Consider the following 20,711-nt stretch of genomic DNA (forward strand, 5'->3'; position numbering starts at 1 on the left):
CACATTTTTGGCTGTATTGCTGGATTCTTTTTTTTTTTTTTTTTTTTTTTTTTTTTGTGATGATCATTTCCCCCAACAATGCATTATGGGATGTATCGGCCATTTTCCGGCTAGCTCCATGCATGGAGAATGTCAACAAAGCTGTGTTGTCATTAGTCACGCCGTGAGATGGCGTGTTATCATAAAAGGGTAGGGGATTTATTTAGAGCACAAAACCTCGCTAACTCAATCAATCGAGCTCTCGAAGCATGGCGGAAGGTAGAACCCAGGCAGTCACTCCATGGCAGGGATCTGGATTGAGACGGACAGCTAGCTAGATGTTGCTAGCTCCTGTGGAGGAACTGCTTTTTGCAAGGTTTTGTCTTGTCTCTTTGTTTGTGTGCACCCATGATTACTGTCTTTGGGTGTTGAAAAAAAATCACTATACAAATGTTCTTCTTATTATTACAACAGTTCAGATGATAGATTTCGTCAATCCAAACTGCAAAGCCCTTCTCATATTTACTTATTACTGTATTTATTTATTTTGCGATAGCTGTTTTTACTATCTTTGGAGCCATACTGAGGGGTAATTTAGAGCAAATAAACAAAGATATATGCAGTGTGACGCATGGATCCAGTGATGCCTGTGCAGCACAAAAGCATGACTGCGCGTCCATGACAAATACAGTGTGTGTAATGTTTCTTTGAAAATTCTGTTTCTAATCCTGTTTGTTGGAAAACCAGGTCAATTGTAACCTGAGGTTCCAAGATGCAGTGGTATCTTAAGATAGTTAAATTCATTCCTTGACCATACTTAACTCAAAACATTCGTACCACAACTCATCTTTCCCCATTGAACTGTTTTTGTCAGACTTTAAGCTTCACTTCAATGGTCAATATGCAGCTCCTTCTGGTGTGTGCGCTTGGCTACATGGGCGCAGTAAAATACGGCTATATACGGATACATCACAACTCTTCAGCAGTAATGCTCTATGCAGAGGATAAAGAATATATACCCGTGAGTATTGTAATATTCATATGTATTTATTTTAAATCATTTGCGGACTTGCAAATTACAGCTCACGGACAGTTTGAGAACCAATCATCTGAATTGCCCTGGAGGGCCCCTTCACCTCCCAATGAGAGTAGTTAACACAATCGCTATTGGTCGATAGCATGCATGAAGGAACAAGGAGATAGTGAGGGAGGGAGCAGGGTGGCGCTTGTACACTTGTTCGCAGCGTGCAGGGGGTGGGGTTTGCCGACTCCACTGTTGGCCAGGAGACGAAATGCGGCAGGAGGCTCGTACAGATGATCAGAGCGGGACGCACAGACAGATTTTCATCTCCTTGCCGTCATCACTTCCCCGTGTTTTACTTCCCCACATTGTGCCTTAATTTGCTTTTGCACCTGTCCCACATCGTCCTCGCATACTGAGGAGCACCCCACATCTTTGTCACCTCCTTGTCGTCATGCTTTTTATCATTTCTTCTTCCACAAGTTCTCCACTTTAGCTTTGACCCTCTGTCGTAGCCATGCCTGTGCTCAAGGGCCCGTGGAGTCCCGAGCTCTGCCAGGATGAGCCACCAAGCTCCCCGGTCTGGGGGCGTGCGAAGACCTCGCCAGTCACCTGTGGTGGCCTGGCGCTGGCACTGGAGCTACAGGCGCTCATGCGGCAGCTGCGAGTTGCCTGGCGCGCGCAGGGGGAGATCCCGGAGGTCCGAGAGGCGTCAGGCGGGCGCTTGGGTGGAAGGCGCGGAAGATGACGGGGAGGAAAAGGAAGATCCTTTTCATCATCAGGAAGAGCAAGTGCAGCATGAAGACAGTAGCGCACATCTGGAAGGTAATTGGATTATGTTGCATGTTTGCAACGTTTTTTGTTTTGTTTGTTTTTGTTTTTTTAATGGAAGTGATAGATGTCCATGTAAATATTATTTCTAACAAAATGAAACAATCTCTGAATGTTCTGAACTCCTGCTTTCATGCCAATTTCACACAATTATTGTGCCGGGTTCAAATTTGGTAGCATTCGGACAAACTCTCTTAATACAAGTTCATCACTGAAGAAATTGGCCAAAATGACCCCTGAAACCTCAAACCAAAATTCCTGTGTATTTTTGGCCATGGCTTGAGACTTTTTCACGGGTCTACTATTGATAACCGTGCCTACTACATTTCATGAAACTCAGTCTAGCATATGAACTTCAAACCTGGTAGCATCAAGGCAAAATTTATGAGGACAAGTTTGTCTTTGAAGGACCCCTGAAAAAGGCCGAATTGACCCTAAAATGTTCCCCTTCTGACCAAAATAGTCGACTTCAGGTGTCTTTTTGAGCATTGCTTCTTGACACGTTTTTGTGGATCTACTTATGATAGACGTGGTTATTAAGTTTCATGTTACCAAGTGAAACTCACTTCTGGGGCTGAATTTACTTTGGAGGACCCCTGGATATGTCAAAAAATTACCGCAGAATTGCAACATCAAACAAAAATGGCAAACCTTGTGTTCTTTTAGACATGCCTACCTGAGACTTTTTTGTTGGTCTAATCATGGTAGACGTGGTTATTAAATTTCATGTTGCTAAGTGAAACTGGCTTCAGGGGCTGGATTTTCACAACAATCTGGGAAGCACGACTCACACAATTTTTGACGTGGATTGAAATTAACTGGATTTATGTGGTTGTGGTAACTTTGCTTTCGATGCAGTCATTAGCCGCGAAGTATTTGTTCAGCGGGTTCGTGTTGCGTAAGCAGAGCAACGGGGTCGTGGCGATCAAACCCAACAGGGAACGCGGCCCACCACCACCTCTGCTGCTTGCGTGCACCTTTTCCACCACGGGTGTCCTCCACTTGAGGCAGAAATGAGTCAGTGGGTTTTTGAATGGCCCAAGCAGAGCCCTGACTTAAACCCAATTGAGCATCACTGGAAAGACCTGAAAATGGCTGCCCAACATTCACCATCCAACCTGACAGAACTGGCGAGGATCTGCAAGGAGGAATGGCAGAGGATCCTCAAATCAGGTGTGGAAAACTTGTTGCATCGTTCCCAAAAAGACTCATGGCTGTATTAGCTCAAAAGGACGCTTCTACTAATACTGAACAAAGGGTCTGAATACTTATGGGTGTGTGATATTTCAGTTTTTCTTTTTTAATAAATCTGCAAAAATCTCAACAATTCAGTTTTTTTCTGTCAATATGGGGTACTGTGCGTACATTAATGTGGGGGGAAATGAATTGAAATGATTTTAGCAAATGGCTGCAATATAAAAGAGTGAACAATTTAAGGGGGTCTGAATACTTTCCGTTCCCACTGTATACCATAGTTTAACTACATATACTACATAGGACAAAACTAAATTGCTAAGGAACACAGTGCTAATTTCTGTCCACAGATTACATGAGCATATTATTGTCAAATCCCGATGTTGCAAAATGGCTGGCTTGTCCAAAGAAATGAAGTCAAAACCTGAGGAGCAGGGTATGCATGCATGTTTGTCTTTTGGATCCTGTAAAAGCAACAGCTGCAGGGGGCAGGAAGCATCATTTGCTCATGTGTTTGTAAATCACTGCGTGTGTGTTCGTGTATGTGTGTGTTTTTGTGTGCGTGAGTTATTGAGGAGGGAAAACATTCCCAGGGCAGAATCTGTGCCACTTCCATGCAAAGTCAGTCCAAGTGAACATGTGCGTGGGTGATGTGTGTCAAACGTGCGCTCTCTTTTTCAACCTCATTCGTCAGGGAGCGGGGGAGGCTGCATTCAATGTGCGCTGGGTGTTTATTATTCGCGGGCTACGGAAGCAGCGAGTGTACACAGCAGTGTCTTTAAACCCCCCTTTTTTAAGCATCCACTTCGCCTCTCTTATTTCCCTCACCGCATCCCAGTTCTGTGCATGCATAGAGACAATGACCTATTTACCACACTGAGAGGTAACAGAAGAGTAGGGAAGGGGATAGAGAAGGATGAGCTGCGGGGAGGGGGCGGCATCTGACAAACAGACAGGAACGGGGGAGGATGGGAAGCTTTCCTGTAGAGTGAATTCCGATATTTGTTTCGCAACACATTATACATGTTTGAAGATAATTGCTGGAAAATTGTGTAAAGACTGAGAATTACGTAGTACTCAGTTGTGGAGATATAGCATTCAACTGTATTTTGGCATTTCAGTCTTCCTGATTTTTGGGGCGTGGCTAAAACTGCACCCAATGACGTACTTAGGATTTCGGCATGAGTCGCTCCTCCCCAACTATGTTAGAAGTTGAGCACCTTCGTGACTTAGCTAACTAGCTATGCCTTCAGCCTGGAAATACATCTTCCCGTCACATTATCCACTGGTGTGGCTGCTTTAGAGCGCCTCATTGTTGGCCGTAAATGCACACACGTCACGCAGAGTAAGAGGGACGAGTGAGGAGGGGGAGACAAAAACATTTTTTAAAGTCCAACTTAACAGCCAGCATGCGAACTGGGGCGTCGGGCTGGCATGGCCGCTTTAGAGTGCCTCGTTGTAGGCCTTGACAGCGTGCACATCATGGAGGGAAAGGCGGAATAGCTGGGAGGGCGCCACCGGCGTATTTGATGGACAGTTGAGTAGGGCGTAGATTCAGCGCACTCAGCACAGACGCCCACAGCATTTGAGAGCGGACACAATAACTTGATTTTTCACGATTTCAAAGTCTCGTTTCACATTCTTGGTGATTTCTTTTGTTAATCGATTCAATTTGGCAGGGTTGTTAACAACACTCATTTCTGTGGTGTGTCAAATTTACAAGATGTATTTATTTTCACTTTACAGTCTTCTGAATTTTCGGAAGAGGAAGATTCTTTTCGAGTGTGTGTCATCTCCACACACTAAACAAGTGTCCTTACAGGTATCGCCATGTTTGCCTCCCTGACCTACATAGGCTTTCCACGTTCACCTATTGCAAAGGTGCTTTCTTGGTCTTTGAGGAATAACAATGGGTTTTAGAAACCAGCTTTTTTTTTTTTTTGGATTACCCAACAACGCTCAGCCACTCTCTTTTGAGGAAATTTAGTAATCCACTTTCTATTTGTTCAACGATTAGTGGTTTCCTTCTGTAAATCCTTTCAAATTTCTACATTAATTAGCTCTGCACATCTGTTCTCCAAAATTCTTGGAATGTCTCCTGCTTCACTGTAGGATTTCAGTCTAAGATCTTTGGGAGCGCTCCCATTTAAGCTGTCTATATGATGAGCTTTCTTTGCTTCTATTGATCACAACAGATTTCTGTCTTTGTAGATTTTACCAGTAATTCTACCGCAGCCTTCGAAGATGGGTAACGTAGTTTCTTGAATTATTACATATTTGGGTAGTTGGGGAGCTTGGTGAGCTGCCTACAGTCGCTCATACTTGATCTGAATACCTGTTGCTTCTGGTTTTTCTTAATGATTTTTATCCAGATCTTTTCGATCACTTGGTATCCAATGTTCCCTGATGGACTTGAATCTATATTTGTATCCAAATCCCAGTAGTACCAATCACCGAGTCAACAAAGAGCTTAACAAAAGACCAAATTCCGGCCACAGTTCTTTACAGAGCTGTAAGACGACTCGTCGTTCTGCTCCCTGCAGAAGAACAGCTGGACAAGCGGAGGGCGTTAAGTAGAATAAAACACATAAATTGGTTACAATTGTCTGTTGAGATGAATGACTGATGAGGTCACAAGGCTTTGTGGTTTATGATGAATTGAATGCGAATGATGTCACAAGGTTTTCTCGTGATACTGTCAGTTGAAAGACTAAAAGAGCTAATCAACCTTTAAAATACTGTAGCTTATGTGTGTGTTCAGTTAGGAAGACTAAGAAGTTGAGGGCTACTGAGATGATCACGCCAAAAGTGATGCGGCTTGGAAATGCTACTGGTATGTGTTGACTAGAGTGTTTGTGATGTAGACAGCTACACCATTAGTTGGAAAAACGATGTATGCTGAGCACTCTTAACTAGTAATTCTAGTCATTTCTCTTTTTCCACGTTGTCAACTCAAACTAAAGTTACTGTAAATAGTTAAAGGGTGAAATAAAGCATTATAAAACTAAAGAATTTGAACCCATACTATGGCTTCCTCACATGTTCCAAAGACTTATTTTTAGGTTCATTGAAGATTTTAAATATAGAATAGGTAGGAACGTTAATGTGAATGGTTGTTGATCGACATGTACAGTGGATATAAAAAGTCTACACACCCCGGTCAAATGACAGGTTTTCATGATGTTAAAAAATTAGACCATGATAAATTAAATGTAAACTTTTTTTTTTTTTTTTTTTTTACCTGTATAACATGCACAACTCAACAGAGAAAAAAAAAACCTTTTCACAAGAGGTCGTCAAAATTTAAAAAAAAAAGGAATACATAAAATTAAATACGGTTGCAAATGTGTGCACATCCTCATATAACTGAGATGTGTTTGTGTTCACAATTAGTCAATCACATTTAAACTCATGTTAAATGGGAGTTAGCGCACACATCAAATGTCTCTGATGTTCTAATAGGATTTTCCTGACTTTTTTCCCCTGGAAGAAACCTGATAGTTTTGCGCTAACACTAATTCTTCATCAGTTTCAGCAGAAGAAAAACATACCCAAAGCATGATGCTGCCACTACCATGCCTCGCTGGAGCTATGGTGTCCTTTTGGTGTGTTGTATTTGCACCAAACATAACAAAATCTCCCAAACGCATGTTTTTTTGGTTTAATGAAACCAAGGTTATAAACTTGTCGGCCCAAATTCCAAAAGGTATGTTTTCCCAAGAAACCTGCAATCTCTGGTCCGAACGACTACAGGCCTGTCGCCCTGACATCTGTGGTCATGAAGTCCTTTGAACGCCTCGTGCTGGACCATCACAAGAGTATCACAGGTCCCCTGCTGGATCCCCTGCAGTTTGCCTACCGGGCAACCGGGTCTGTGGATGACGCAGTCAACATGGGACTGCACTTCATCCTAGAACACATCAACGGCGCGGGGACCTACGCGAGGATCCTGTTCGCGGACTTCAACACCATCATCCCGAACTCCTCTCCTCCAAGCTCCTCCAGCTCAGCGTCTCACCTGCCATCTGCCAGTGGATTTACAGCTTCCTGACGGGCAGGGCACAGGAGGTGAGGCTGGGGGACACCACCACATCTACACAAACCTCCAGCATCAGGGTGCCCCAAGGATGCGTCCTCTCTCTCTACATGAATGACTGCAGCTCAACGCAACCGGCTATCAAAACTCCTGAAGATTGCAGACGACATCACATTCATCGGCCTCATCAAAGACGGTGACAAGTCTGCGTATCGACAGGAAGTGGAGCGGCTGGAGCTGCGGTGCGGCCGGCACAACATGGAGCTCAACACGCTTAAGACGGTAGAGATGATCGTGGACTTCAGGCGGCATCCTTCGCCACAGCTCGCCCTCAAGCTGTCAAACTGCCCTGTGTCGACCGTCAAGACCTTCAAGTTCCTAGGAATTAGTCTCTTAGGGCCTGAAGTGGAACATCAACTCCATCCTCAAAAAGGTCCAGCAGAGGATGTACTTCCTGCGGCTTCTGAGGAAGCACGGCCTGCCATAGGAGCTGTTGAGGCAGTTCTAGTCCAGTCCTGTGTTCATCCATCACAGTCTGGTTTGGCTGCCACATTAAAGGACAAACTCCGACTGCAACTGACAATCAAAGCTGCTGAAAAGATTGTCGGTAACCCCCTACCCACTCTTGACGACTTGCACGCTGAACTAAGACAAGAGCATGCAAAATCCTCTTGGACCCTCCACATCCTGGTGACCACCTCTTCCAGCTCCTTCCCTCAGGTAGGCGCTATCGAACAATGCCAACTAGAACTAGCAGACATTCCAAGAGATTCTTCCCTCTGCCATTAACTTCCTAACCAGTTAACTTACACTTCCATTGTAACATGCTGGCAATTTTGTCTGGAGATTGTAGTCGCATCGCTGTTGGGGCAATTACACATTATGTACTATATTATACTATGATACTACTCACTGTCGTAGTCTCGCCACTCTGCACTAGTTGCATATCTGTTGTTGACCAATACTGGCCACTCATGTGCTTGAGAAGCCTCTGCACCATTTGCACAATGGTCACTGTACCAGTCTATTGTTCTATTTTAAACTGCTCTAAATTGCTGGAGGCCTCGCCATCATTTGCATATTTTTTTTTAAAGTATCAGCATTACCACATTACTGGTAACCTCTTATTGCTCAGTGACTGTGTATTTATGTTTTTATGTCTCAAAAGTATTCACTGTCAATTGACTGTTTGTTGTCGTACTAGAGCGGCTCCAAATACTGGAGACAAATTCCTTGTGTGTTTTTGACATACTTTGCAAATAAAGGTGATTCTGATTTTTGACGCAAGCAAACACTGCTCATCACAAAAATAACACAATACCTTCAGTAAAGCGTAGTGATGGCAGCATCATACTTTGGGGCGGTTTTTCCTTCAGATGGAACTAGCTTCTTAAGGTGGAGGAAATTATAAACAGTTTCAAATAGTTGTGTTAGCACAAAACCTTCAGGGTTCCTAGAAAGCAAAACAATATCCTAAAAAGCCTACTAGAACATCTGAACTTCATTTGGTGTTAAATAAGGGAAACTTATGGTGGCAGGTGCGTGCTGACCCCAACTTTTGGTGGCAGGTGCGTGCTGACCCCATTTGAGTTTGAAGCTCACACTAGTGCAACCACAATCTCAGGTCTCATGAGCTCATCTCATTTTTACTTCTTTGAAAGATTAAGTTGTACAGGTTGCAGGTCACAATGTAACAATAACGTTTCCAAATGATTTACATTGGTCTCATTTATTTATTTTAAAAACAGGTTTATCACAAAAACCATTTGAACAGGGGTGTGTAGACTTTTTATATCCACTCTTATACGGCCTGTGATTGGCTGGCGAGCAGTCCACGGTATACCCCACCAAAGTCAGCTGGGCAGCTGGTCAGCCGTAAAGGGATGGAACCACGAAGCAAGTGCACCCAATGGAGTGTCTGGCGAGCGTGTGCACCAATTCTGTTAGTGTGCGTCACAATTGCTTCTTTCCAGCGTGAAATGTGTTCTCCCAGGGGCTGGGCACTCGTCGGAAGCGTGATATCCTGGTGATTCAGGCTCTTCAACGAGCCCATTTGTTTTCGTTAGAAACCTAAACAAGGTTGATCTCAGAGAGCCTTTTCAGTACATCACCGGGGTCCATTGGGTTCCTTTCCTCGAAAGTGTAACTGTTAACGATGCTACGTGTTAAAAGTAAATGTCCATCAATGGTCTGTTGATGACTCCATGCTGTCCTTTTGTTTTAGGAGCTAGCACGCCAAATGTTTGTCTTAGTAGTGTGCTGCTGGCTGAGAGAAGAGGCTCTTACCCTTTGATTGACAAGCACATCGTTAAGAGTAAGTCATGTTGTCTTGTCACAAGAATAAAGTCATTTTGTTAATGACTGGGTGTTCTAATATCACGAGACGGTTGTAAATTTGACTTCAGTCGTAATTTTAAGGGGTGACTGACGTAATGCAGTATGGCGGGCAAACTCTTGCATAGGAGAGAAAGTCAGGATTTATGAAAAATTGCAATCAGCGAGTAAATTTCAAGAATGATGAAAAGAAAATCTAAATTTTATATTACACATTGCAACAGTATTATGACTTTTTTGTCATCACTTTATGCATTTTCCCCTCTTCATTTTATGACTTTGTCCCAAAATTTTGACTTTTTATTTTGTCTCTCCAAATTCCAACTTTCTTCTGTACTCCCATCACGTGCTCATGCTTACATTCCGAAATTGCAACCCAATGATCAGTGGTTGTTAAACCTTTCAAATAAAATCACCTAAATCCCGTCTTGACACTTCAGCCTGTGACCAGCAGCGGGAGCTGGAGTCCGTCAGAAGGAAGAAGGTGAATACTTTGCTGAGTTTCCAGAGGTACTGCCATGCTTCACGCCTCCTGAGGGGCTTGCTGCCCTGGACCCCCGAGTCCCTGCATCTGTTGGACTACGACTACCTGGGCCAGGCTGCGGTAACAAGACACACATAAACAGTACTACCTTGACCTACGGCTATGTGTTCGCTTCGGATACGCTACCGCTTGAGAAAAGGGGGAGGGGGGGGGGGGGGGGGGGGGAAGACTGTAAATTGTAATTCTCTCGCAAGTAGACAGAGAATCATCGTCGATGCATTTGGTCAAACACAGAAATGCAAAATAAGAACACACACGCGGCCGCTCACATGCATATCACATTTGATATCTACAAGTAAATTCAATTCAAAAGTCAAGGTGCTGCTGCACAAACATATTTACTTGAAAATAAATACTGAATAACGACTCTTTATTATGACAGCACATGCTATCAAAAGTGGGCTCCTGGAACTTTGACATTTTCCTGTTCGACCGACTTACAAATGGTGAGCAGCCCTCTCGTTTATGTACAAATCCGTCAATTATAGTCAATATTGAATCTTTTTTTTTTCCCTCCGTGTATTGTAGGTAACAGCCTAGTGACGTTAATGTGCCACCTCTTCAACATCTACGGTCTCGTTCAGCACCTCCAGCTGGACATGGTCAAACTGCACAGGTTCCTCAGTATGTTCCCACGTCATCCAACCAAACCTAAAAATGGTTGCATTGCATATATATATAAATATATATATATATAATGTATTTTTTCACATGAAATTCCCTTGGTGGCCTTTTTGTGGTGCTCAATGTAGTGCAGATCTCTTCAGGGGAAAGAAAAGGCAGATAAACTTGAAATTTCTCACACATCTTAATATGCGCTGTAGAGGCTGACATTTTTCAGGAATCCCACCGGGTCCCGTGGGATCCCCCCAGGATGGGAGTGAACTTCATTATCAATCACATGATTTGGCAGGAGCGGGAGCCGGAATTGTGATAACAAAATAACCGGGAATTGAACGGGTGTGGAAACCATGAGATGGGAGTGGAAACTATGACGGGAGTTACATTTTCTTTTAACTTAAATCAGATTGATATTGAAACATTTACCCTGAGTGTCGAGCTAAACATTGCTCCCTTTGGGATTGGGATCAATCTCTGGGGGTGTCGGATTGGGTGGGATGCCGCTAATGCGCTACAGAAAAAGAAATGCACCATAGACCTTCACTAGATTAGAGGTGCTGTTTTTAAGGCCCGACATTATTAAATACAATATTAGCTTGATACCTAGCCCCTCACTGACCCACTGACTTAACATTTCCTGGACAAGTCCAATGTAATGGACACTAAATGGGATTGCGGGAATTCCCTTGGCGGCCTTTTTGGCGCTGCACAATAAGGATAATAATGTAGAGGCGTGGATGCAAGTGAGTAGTAATCCCATAATAACCTACGACTGTGTTATTGTTTTTGGAAATGAGACATGCACTGGATTTCCTTTCAGCTTCATCCCAATGGTTTTTTGTTTTGGGATTTACGTCTGCCGGTCTTTGCAGTCATGGTGCGGAGTGACTACCACTTCCAAAACCCCTATCACAATGCCGTGCACGCGGCCGACGTCACCCAGGCTATGTACTGCTACCTGCAGGAGCCCAAGGTAGGCCGGAAAATTCCCACCCGCGACCCGGTTAGCATGGGGGAATCCCGTGATGCACTCTGAGCCGATCAAATGTACAGTGTAAGCACATCAACTGATCAAATGAGATTGGATAGTCGGGTTTCATGCGATTTACAAAAAAAGCTTGTTTGTCCGTCCATAAGTGCCATAATGATATGATATGACGTGACAACTTCCATAATGTTGTCATTGCTACTAAATACAGGTCATACTCAATTAGTCTGATTGACTTGAAATTTTGCACACGTTCATCTTAATATATCTTAATCTACAAAACTAAATAATCAGAATCAGAATCATCTGTTTGTGCTGTTATTAAGCCCCAACATGAAGACAAATTGAAGCTCCTCACTCTCCCATTGACTTTAAATTTCTCGAATATGTCAAGTTGCTTCAACAGAATGTAATCAATGAAATGAGATTGCGACAGTGGAATGGGATTGAAGCACACACGCTCATATGTTGTTGAGGAAAATTTTCCCCTTTGCCCTTCAAGTCCATTTGACTTGAAATTTCTCATACACAAGTTGAGTTTTAATTTTCTCAGTGGTCCATAATGTGCTATAAGGTTGATCTCCCAAAATAATGTAAATGTCACAAAAAAATGAAAAGATTCTTTAAAAAAATAAAATAAAAGCATCATCATTTGCCACATGGAAAATTTAGAAAGTTTTCAGGTCACACGAATCACCCAATTAATGTGATTATTGATTTGTAATTTCTCATAAGCTTTCATTTGGCGCATATAATAACTTAACCAGTTCTGGCGGTGCCATTAATAAAGCCAGAATCAACACAAAGAAAAACATGTCAAGCCTACGTTGACTGTGAATGTCTGTTGAAGTGACACTGTTGAGACCCAATTTTTTAAAAGTGAAAACACCACTCCAGTTTATAATGTGCTATAGGGGGAGAAAAATTGCTTAGAACTTCACTCCATAGGGGAACTGCTTTTTAAGCCCCCAACATATAGCCCCCAAATATAATGTGCTTGTTGAAAGCTGCACCCTTCACCAAATAAGTCAGTTTGACTTGATATTTCTCACACAAATCCAGTTTACCGTGCTTTGCAAGAAGAACATTGACATTTGCCACACAATTGGTGCTGTTTTTCACTCGTCAAAATCCGAGGCCATGGCAAAAATTAATTAGCCAAGCAAACCATCCTGCATGTGCTTAGCTTTAAATTTCTCACTCAAGTCTGCCATTACCATTATAATTTATAAACATATTATCTTTTGCTATTTTTGACATAATCAACACCAAATTTGATGCGTAGCCTTTGTATGGTAGCTAGCAGAGCAGCTGAGTCCACTGGACGTCTTCCTGGGCTTGATGGCTGCCGCTGCCCACGACGTGGACCACCCGGGCGTCAACCAGCCGTTCCTCATCAAGACCCAACACCATCTGGCAGTCGCTCTATCAGGTAACACACACACACAAACAAACAAACACACCCACACAACTGAGAATGAATTAAGAGTAATTGAATGGAAAGATGTCATCTGTACTTCCATCCATCCATTTTCCGTACCGCTTATCCACACACAAGACAACCACTTGCACTCACATTCATACCTACGGACAATTTAGTGTCTTCAATTAACCTGCCATGCATGTTCTCGGAATGTGGGAGGAAAACGGAGTACCCAGAGAAAAGCCATGCATACACGGGGAGAGCATGACTCGGGAAGAACGTGCAAACTCCACACAGGCGAGGCTGGATTTGAAGCCGCTTCCTCAGAACTGTGATGCAGATGTGCTAACCAGTCGGCCTTGTTCTTTCGATTTTGGAAATTCCTGGTTGATTGCCATTTATTTCCATTAATCCCAACTTTAAAAATTCCCCAAAATTTTGCAACCCTGCACTCACTCACGAACGCACACATGCATTAAAGAAAAAACAAATGTAGAAAATTGATGAAGAAGAAAGGGGTGACTTTTTCTCCTCTTGTGCAGAACACGTCAGTGCTAGAGAGTCACCACTGGAGGTCGACGGTGGGCATGCTGCGAGAGTCACAACTGTTGTCACACCTCCCTGCTGACGTGTCGTAAGAAAACACACGCACAGTGTAACAAGAAGAAGAATCTTTCGCTATGTTGTGTGAGAAATTTCCAGCGCACAAATGACCTTTTATGTGATCTTTAAAAAAGTCAACAGGCCATAGTTTGCCACACGATGGTGCTTGGGGGCACTGTCATTATGTAAAGACCCACATTCAGTGAGTGCAAATGACTTGCGATTTCTCACCCAAGTCAATCTTAATGTGCTCCAAATAAACTTGATGGATCATAATTTTCTACACGGCTAATTTAGGAAGTTAGAAATGTCCCATTAGTCTGATTGATCTGAAATTTCTCACACACTTGCATCCGAATGTGCATTACAAACAAACAAAACAAAACAAAAACCTTCGCTGATGGAATTTCCCTTGTTCTTGGGCGTGCTCTTAAGTCCTAAAGTTACACATATTGAAGAAAAAAAACATTGATAAACCAAGCGCTTTACCAGTTATAATGGCTTGAAATGTCTGACATTAGTCGGGATTAATATGTTTACCTAACATTCTGAACGATAAGACGCTTTCTGCTGCTTTTCTGCTCATGCTGCTGTTATTAAGCCCCACAATTAGTAAGTCTGACAGGTCTTACTTGTCACCCCATAAATTTCTCACTCAATTCCAGCTAAATGTCCTTTTAAAATAAATAGATTTTGATTCACAGTTGTGCTGTTATTAGAATATTTTACGTCATATCAGTTAGACCATCAGTCTGATTAACTTGAAAACTTTCACCCGACAGTAATTTGGACCATGAATATTGACCCAATGTGGGCACTGCTATTAAGCCAAAACCCACAGCCCACCTGTCTTAGTGGCTTGGAATTTCTCAAATATCCAGTGAGTGACTTGAATTATTTTACAGATCACATCAGTCACCCCATCAGTCTGATTGACTTCAAATTTTTGACACCCTTCCGTCCTAATATGCTGTTTAAAAAAACTAATCCTTTGGCCAGTACAACACCAGTCATAACGTTTACAAAATTGTACATATCTTGAACCAGACTGTCGTCAGTCACCATTTTCAAGTCTCATTGGCCTGAAAATTCCTTTCACCGGAGGAGCTTAATACACTCAACCAAAAAAACAAATCCAACTAGTGAAAAGATTGATATGCTCAGCCTCTCAGCCAACCAATGACTGTTGTTTGTTTTGTGTTGACTTGTGATTTCGTCCATGCAGGCAAGAAATCGAACAGCAGCTGGGCTCGCTGATCCTGGCCACAGACATCAGCAGGCAAAACGAGTTCCTGCTCACCTTCAGGGCGCATCAGGATAACCAGGACTTGGATCTGCGAATGGCGTCGCACAGGCACTTCATTTTGCAGGTCACGAAACACGGCCACGTGACACCTTGGTAACTAACGGTAAGAGTAACCCTCTCTCCTTGTGCTCAGATCGGCCTCAAGTGCGCAGACGTTTGCAACCCGTGTCGCGTTTGGCCGCTCAGCAAGCAGTGGAGCGAGAGGGTGTGTGAGGAGTTCTTCATGCAAGGTGAACGGAGAGGAATGAGGAGTTTGTATTTCTTTATTTAACCTTTATTTATCCGACCTGGCTGCAGACAGCTGAGTAAAATACTGTATGGCCAAGATTATCTAAGGTACAGTGTCAGGTCATTGGCAGCATTTAATTTTTTTATTTATTCAAACTTTTTAACTAATATTTTAATGAAAGAATAAACAATGAATAATACATATATATAATTTTTTAATATTTTTTTTGGTTAAAATATAGCTTACAAAATCTTAATATCATTTAATTTCCATTTTTTGATTTCTTTCCCCTTTTTAATTAACTTGTAAATGTTTTTAAAAATTAATAAAATAGAAATGATGAATAGATATAAATTTAGTATATCTATTTTTACGCATTAAAATGTTTTAAAATCTAATCAGTATCTATTTTACCTTTTTCTAAATGTTAGACGGTTTAAGTTAAATAATATGTCTGAATGTTTTTATATATTAAAAGAAATGAAAAATCAAAACGATATATTTAACATTTGTATTGAAAAATGTCTTCCCTTGAAATTCCAGCCTTTTTTGGGGTAAACATTTGAATTTTTTTCAAGGATGAAAAAGAAAACTTTAAAACGTAAATATATACAATGTCAATGTAATATATATGTATGAATGTTATATATTGTGTTTATGTATCAAAATAAAATGTGTACAACATGTCTGCTTTTTTTTTTCTTCAAATGCTATTTTCTCTTAACTTTTTTTGAGGGGGACGGGAACCCCAATTTCATGGATGTCTTCACTGAATGTATTTTTGAAAAAAATCAGAAAATAAAAAGGTGTAAAAATGTACAATAATAGTAATGATAATAATAAAGTAATATAAATGTATTATATATTTTTACATACAGTATTAAAATAAATTACAAAAATAGTTGTCAAATCTGATCATCCTATATACAATTTAATTTATTTTTATTTTGTCGGATTTTTTTTTTTTTTTCCATAACTGACATGTTTGAAATAAAGAATCCAGTCATACAATTTATAAAAGAAAATATCCCTTTGAATTAATTCCAACTTGAAAAATGGGAGAATATTCCAATAAGCTAACCCATGTGCAACATAAAAACAAAACACTCCACCTTTGATATCAAGTGATGACACGTGGTGGTCACCCAGGTGAGTTGAATTCTAAATGATTTCAACTTGTGCGTTTCCGTTGTGTTGTGGTTGACAACCTTGTAGGCGACCTTGAGAGGAAGTTCAACTTGGAGATCAGCCCGCTGTGCGACCAGCAGGCCCACTCGGTCCCGGCCATCCAGAGTGGTGAGTGTGCAAAACCAGGACAACACGCACACACTGATAATCTGCTTGCACAGGTGTGCACACCCAGAATGAACCAATCGCCATCTAAACATCTAAACGCATGTTAAATGGGAGTCAGCATACATGTGCCACCGTTTAAAGTGCCTTTGATTAACCCCAAATAAAAGTTTAAAATAAAGTGAAAATCAAGTTTTACCTCGTAACATGAATGGGCCCCCTTTATATTTCAGGAAGGGGTTGGGCCGATTTCGCACCATATTTTGATTGGTTCAATTCAAGTGTGTATAATGACGATGGCCCGATTGGCTGTTCTGATTGACAGCCCAGTGAAGAGAGTTACATTTTTTCCTTGACCACGCTACATATATTGTACCTAAATTTATCTTTCCCCATTGAAATGAATGGCAATGACGGTAATCCTTTCCAAAAAAAAAAATATTTTTTTTTTTTAATAAGGAAGATGGCACTCTATAATATTGTTCTTTGTAAAAAACATATTTTATGGTGGGGATGTTCAATAGCACTTTTTGTCAGACCAATATCAGTATGAGTATTTAGTCTTGAGTACTGATACAGAGTACTTATAACACTTGGAACACGCACGTAATGAGTCGCCGTTGTGTCAAACCGCTTCCTTTTGGCTGGTATCGGCAGCCTTCACGGCTGCCCGATACCTTGAAATAAGGCTAGTATAGGTCCGATACGGAAACCTGGTATCGATACTCACCTATCACTAGTAATACCATCATTAAATGGAATGTAAATAATCAAAACAATTTGTGCATCATTATTAATTCATTACAAAGCCTTCTGGTGTGTGTGACATTGTGAGCAGGGGGCAGTATAATAATGTCATGCAGATACACATCAATAGTTTCACAACTACTTTTGAGTCAGTAACTGCAGAAATATTTGTCGTTTTTCACACAGAGGATATATATGCCTGTGAGTATTGTTATATTGTCTGTCTACATATTGCTGCACCGTCTGTGTTCAAATACCTGTTGCTTAGAGTTAGAACATTGTGGCTATCGATGCTATTCATTAGCCCGACCAATTGGTTACTATCTGGCGAACTGCACCTTTGGACGACTTCCTTCCCACCACTGACGTGGTGCGGTTTTGTCAGGCTTCATCTCGTACATCGTGGAGCCTCTTTTCGCCGAGTGGCACCGCTTCACCGAACCCAGCGCCCTGAGCCGCACCATGACAGCCCACCTGCGCCGGAACAAGGCCCACTGGAACCGCCTGCTGCACGACGCCCAAACGCGGCCCCCCGACCCCGAGGAGGACGTCCGGTAATCGTGGCCTACATGCGTCGTGAGGTTTGAATCAATTAATTGATGTTTAAGAAACTTTTTTCACAAAGTGGGTGCATTAAATTAGAAACTGGTTTGAAACTGAATTTATTTCAGTGGTTCAATTTAAAAAGTGAAATTTGTTCATTATTTTAGTTTCTTTAAATAACAGCTTCCCAAAATCCACCATGTAAAGAAATTAAAATATGGTAGCATTTCAGTTGTTTAATTCAAAATTGTAACTTTTATTATCTAGCAGCTAAGTGTGGTACGAGGGCTCCATTTAGTGTTGTGGGAAAAAATAAGTGTTGACAAAATGGTCAACATTTAAATCGTAACACAATGAAAATATTCGAATGAAGCGCACAGGTATGCATGCATTCTGTTGAAACTTTTTTTTAAAATTCAGTACAGTTTATTTCGGTCAAATTTTTATTTAATTTATGTGCAATATATTTGAGTTGAATCATTATTTTGAGTAGAAATTTGTTCTTTCCATACACTGAAGCAAAGTGTTAATTTGTGTGTGTACATAATGTTACTGTGGCCCAGAATAGTATCAAATATACTTTTTATGAAAAACACATGCCTTGTTTTTGATGAACACTTAACGCCTACTACGCTACATTTTAATATTGGTCATCAGGTATTACCTGGAGAAATTTAATATTTATTTTAGTTGGTGCTTGGTGTAAAAATTATACACATCTGTTATAGATTTATTACAATTTTAATAATGAAAGCTTCTAGTGAGCAAAAACAAATAATCATCTCAAGAAGTTGAATATTGCATATATAAAACAGTCAAAAATAATGTGATAATGTGGTTGCACATTGCCCACTGATAACTAAATAAGGAAGTGTCCTGATAACTGACTTTTTTTAAATAGAACTATTGACAGAAGTTTAGTTTTGTACAATATTCTAATTACCTAAGATGCTCTTTTCCACTTTTTATGCACTTCTTATGCTTATTTATGTGCTCCTACATTTCACTGAAGGAAGAAGCTTAAAGCTGTTCCTGGAAGAAAACAAAACAGTTGACGGATGCGTCAAAACAAAAGAGTCGACATGTTTGTTGAACCAAAAAATTAAACAGGATTTCTCGCAACAGTATGACAATTAGCTTAGTAACACATTTAAGTGGTGCATTTATTTCACATAAACTGTAGACTCATATTCAACAAGGCCTTAATAGTTATTTGGAAACACTTTTATACCACCTGTGTTCATTGTGCAGTAATAAAATGAACATTTTGTGATTTTGTTTTTCTTTTCATCCAAAAAACAAAATTTTCTTTTATTTGTGACTCACAAAATTTGGATTGAAATGTTTTTTAATTGACTTTATTTATACTTTTTAACTATAACCATAAATCCTTTTTTTGTAAAACTATTTTAAAACCATGATTAAGGATTTTTTTTTACACTGTGGACACATGATTAAGCAATCTTTGGACACTGAACAATAAAAATGTAAAAATGTGTTTAATATGTTTCCAGTTTATCTTTTTTAAACGATCGTGTTGTTTTACAGATGACCACTAGGCGGAAGCAAAGTTACGTCAGTCCAGCAGCTTGTTGCGCTCAACAACAGGAGACAAAAACAGGAGGAGGTGGGGGGGGAAAAAAACAGTTAAATAATAGTAAAAGCGTTCAAGAGGCCAATTTTGATCAATTTTAAGATCCAGCTGATACCTTGCGCCGCCCTCATTTGCATATCTCTAATTTGCAATGCAAATTAGGCACGTAGATTGTTAGTTTGTTGGCCCCTTATTACGTAGACTTTTCCTATTCATGCGGGTAAAATTGACTGATGAGAAGTACATATTTTAAAGGACAGAATAAAAATGGCTCACTTTGTCATTTTCCGCTCCATGGGTCAATTTGACCCAGGATAGATGAGGTCTTGTGTTAATACATCGAAACAAATCCCCCCGCAAAGAGATTTTCAAAATATTCTCATATTTTTGGGTGTATAAAACTTTCCTTCACATGTACATTGAAAATGGTCATTTTGACCCAGGATGGAAGAGGTGTCTTAATTTTCAAACAAACAGTTTTAACATGCCAATTTTATGGAATCAACTTAAGAAATTCTGACCAAATATGGCTTGTAATTAATTTTAAAAAAAAGTTGTATTGCTTTGCTATTACACTTAACAAGTGTAATCAACATAAACAATGGAAATTCTTCATTTTGTCCCAATTTAAAAATCAGTGGGTGAATTTGACCCAGCCAGTTGAGATGTCTTTAAACCATTGTATCTATTCTTAGTGTAAAATATCTGAGAGAGGTAAATATTGATTGAAAATGTAATTGAGTTTATAATGAGATACAAAAAGCTGTGGGGTTTCTGGGAGATTTTTGGCACTTTTTTAGTCTTTTGGTTGGTCAAACTGACTGAAGTAAAAAAAAAAAAATCAATATATCGTCATTAACATATACAATCAGAATGTTTCATTTGGTTGCATTTTTAAGTCAGTGGGTCAGTTTGACCTATTATAGAAGGGGTGTCTAATTTGCACATTAAAACCATTTTAATATTACCATTTAGGAGTAAGTTTACTCATATGAATGTACTTAAACATAAATGTGCCTAAAGACAATTTTGTCTTGTATTTTCTCGTATCCTTTGTACAATCCAGAGCTAATAACAAAAGCAAACATGTTGCTTGTTATTCTGTCAGCGTAGAAATTCTGCTCGTCATGTGTGACGTTTGACTTGCATTCATGCTCATCATTACACACACGCGCGCACACACAAAGCATGTGTCAGTGTAAATATTGACACCATAAACAGACCTCCCCCCCCCCCCCCCCCCCATCATAGTTTGCAGCCCCCCCCTAAATGACAGTGAAGGCACCACTCCCTCTGGAACAACAAAGTGTGCTGATAATGATCTCCCTCATGATAAATGCTGCACTTGCATTTTGTCCCCCCCAGTACCCCCCCCCCCCCCCCAAAAAAAAGCTCACAAAAAAGATGAAGTCATCTCTACATCGG

General features: G+C 40.7%; 1 protein-coding gene across 1 annotated transcript; it reads left to right on the forward strand.

Annotated features, from left to right (window-relative positions):
- Positions 1-1,271: 1,271 nt before the first annotated feature.
- On the forward strand, positions 1,272-19,116 carry LOC133417244 (cAMP-specific 3',5'-cyclic phosphodiesterase 7B-like). Its single transcript, XM_061704849.1, is given in 13 exon segments — positions 1,272-1,681; positions 1,683-1,825; positions 9,286-9,375; positions 9,836-9,999; positions 10,322-10,385; positions 10,468-10,563; positions 11,433-11,533; positions 12,848-12,967; positions 13,484-13,605; positions 14,800-14,944; positions 15,014-15,110; positions 16,325-16,405; positions 17,535-19,116. Coding segments are annotated over 13 exon segments (1,560 nt in total). The 5' UTR covers positions 1,272-1,517; the 3' UTR covers positions 17,708-19,116.
- Positions 19,117-20,711: the final 1,595 nt, after the last annotated feature.

Source organism: Phycodurus eques, chromosome 18 (assembly GCF_024500275.1).
Source record: "Phycodurus eques isolate BA_2022a chromosome 18, UOR_Pequ_1.1, whole genome shotgun sequence".
Taxonomy (NCBI): domain Eukaryota; kingdom Metazoa; phylum Chordata; class Actinopteri; order Syngnathiformes; family Syngnathidae; genus Phycodurus; species Phycodurus eques.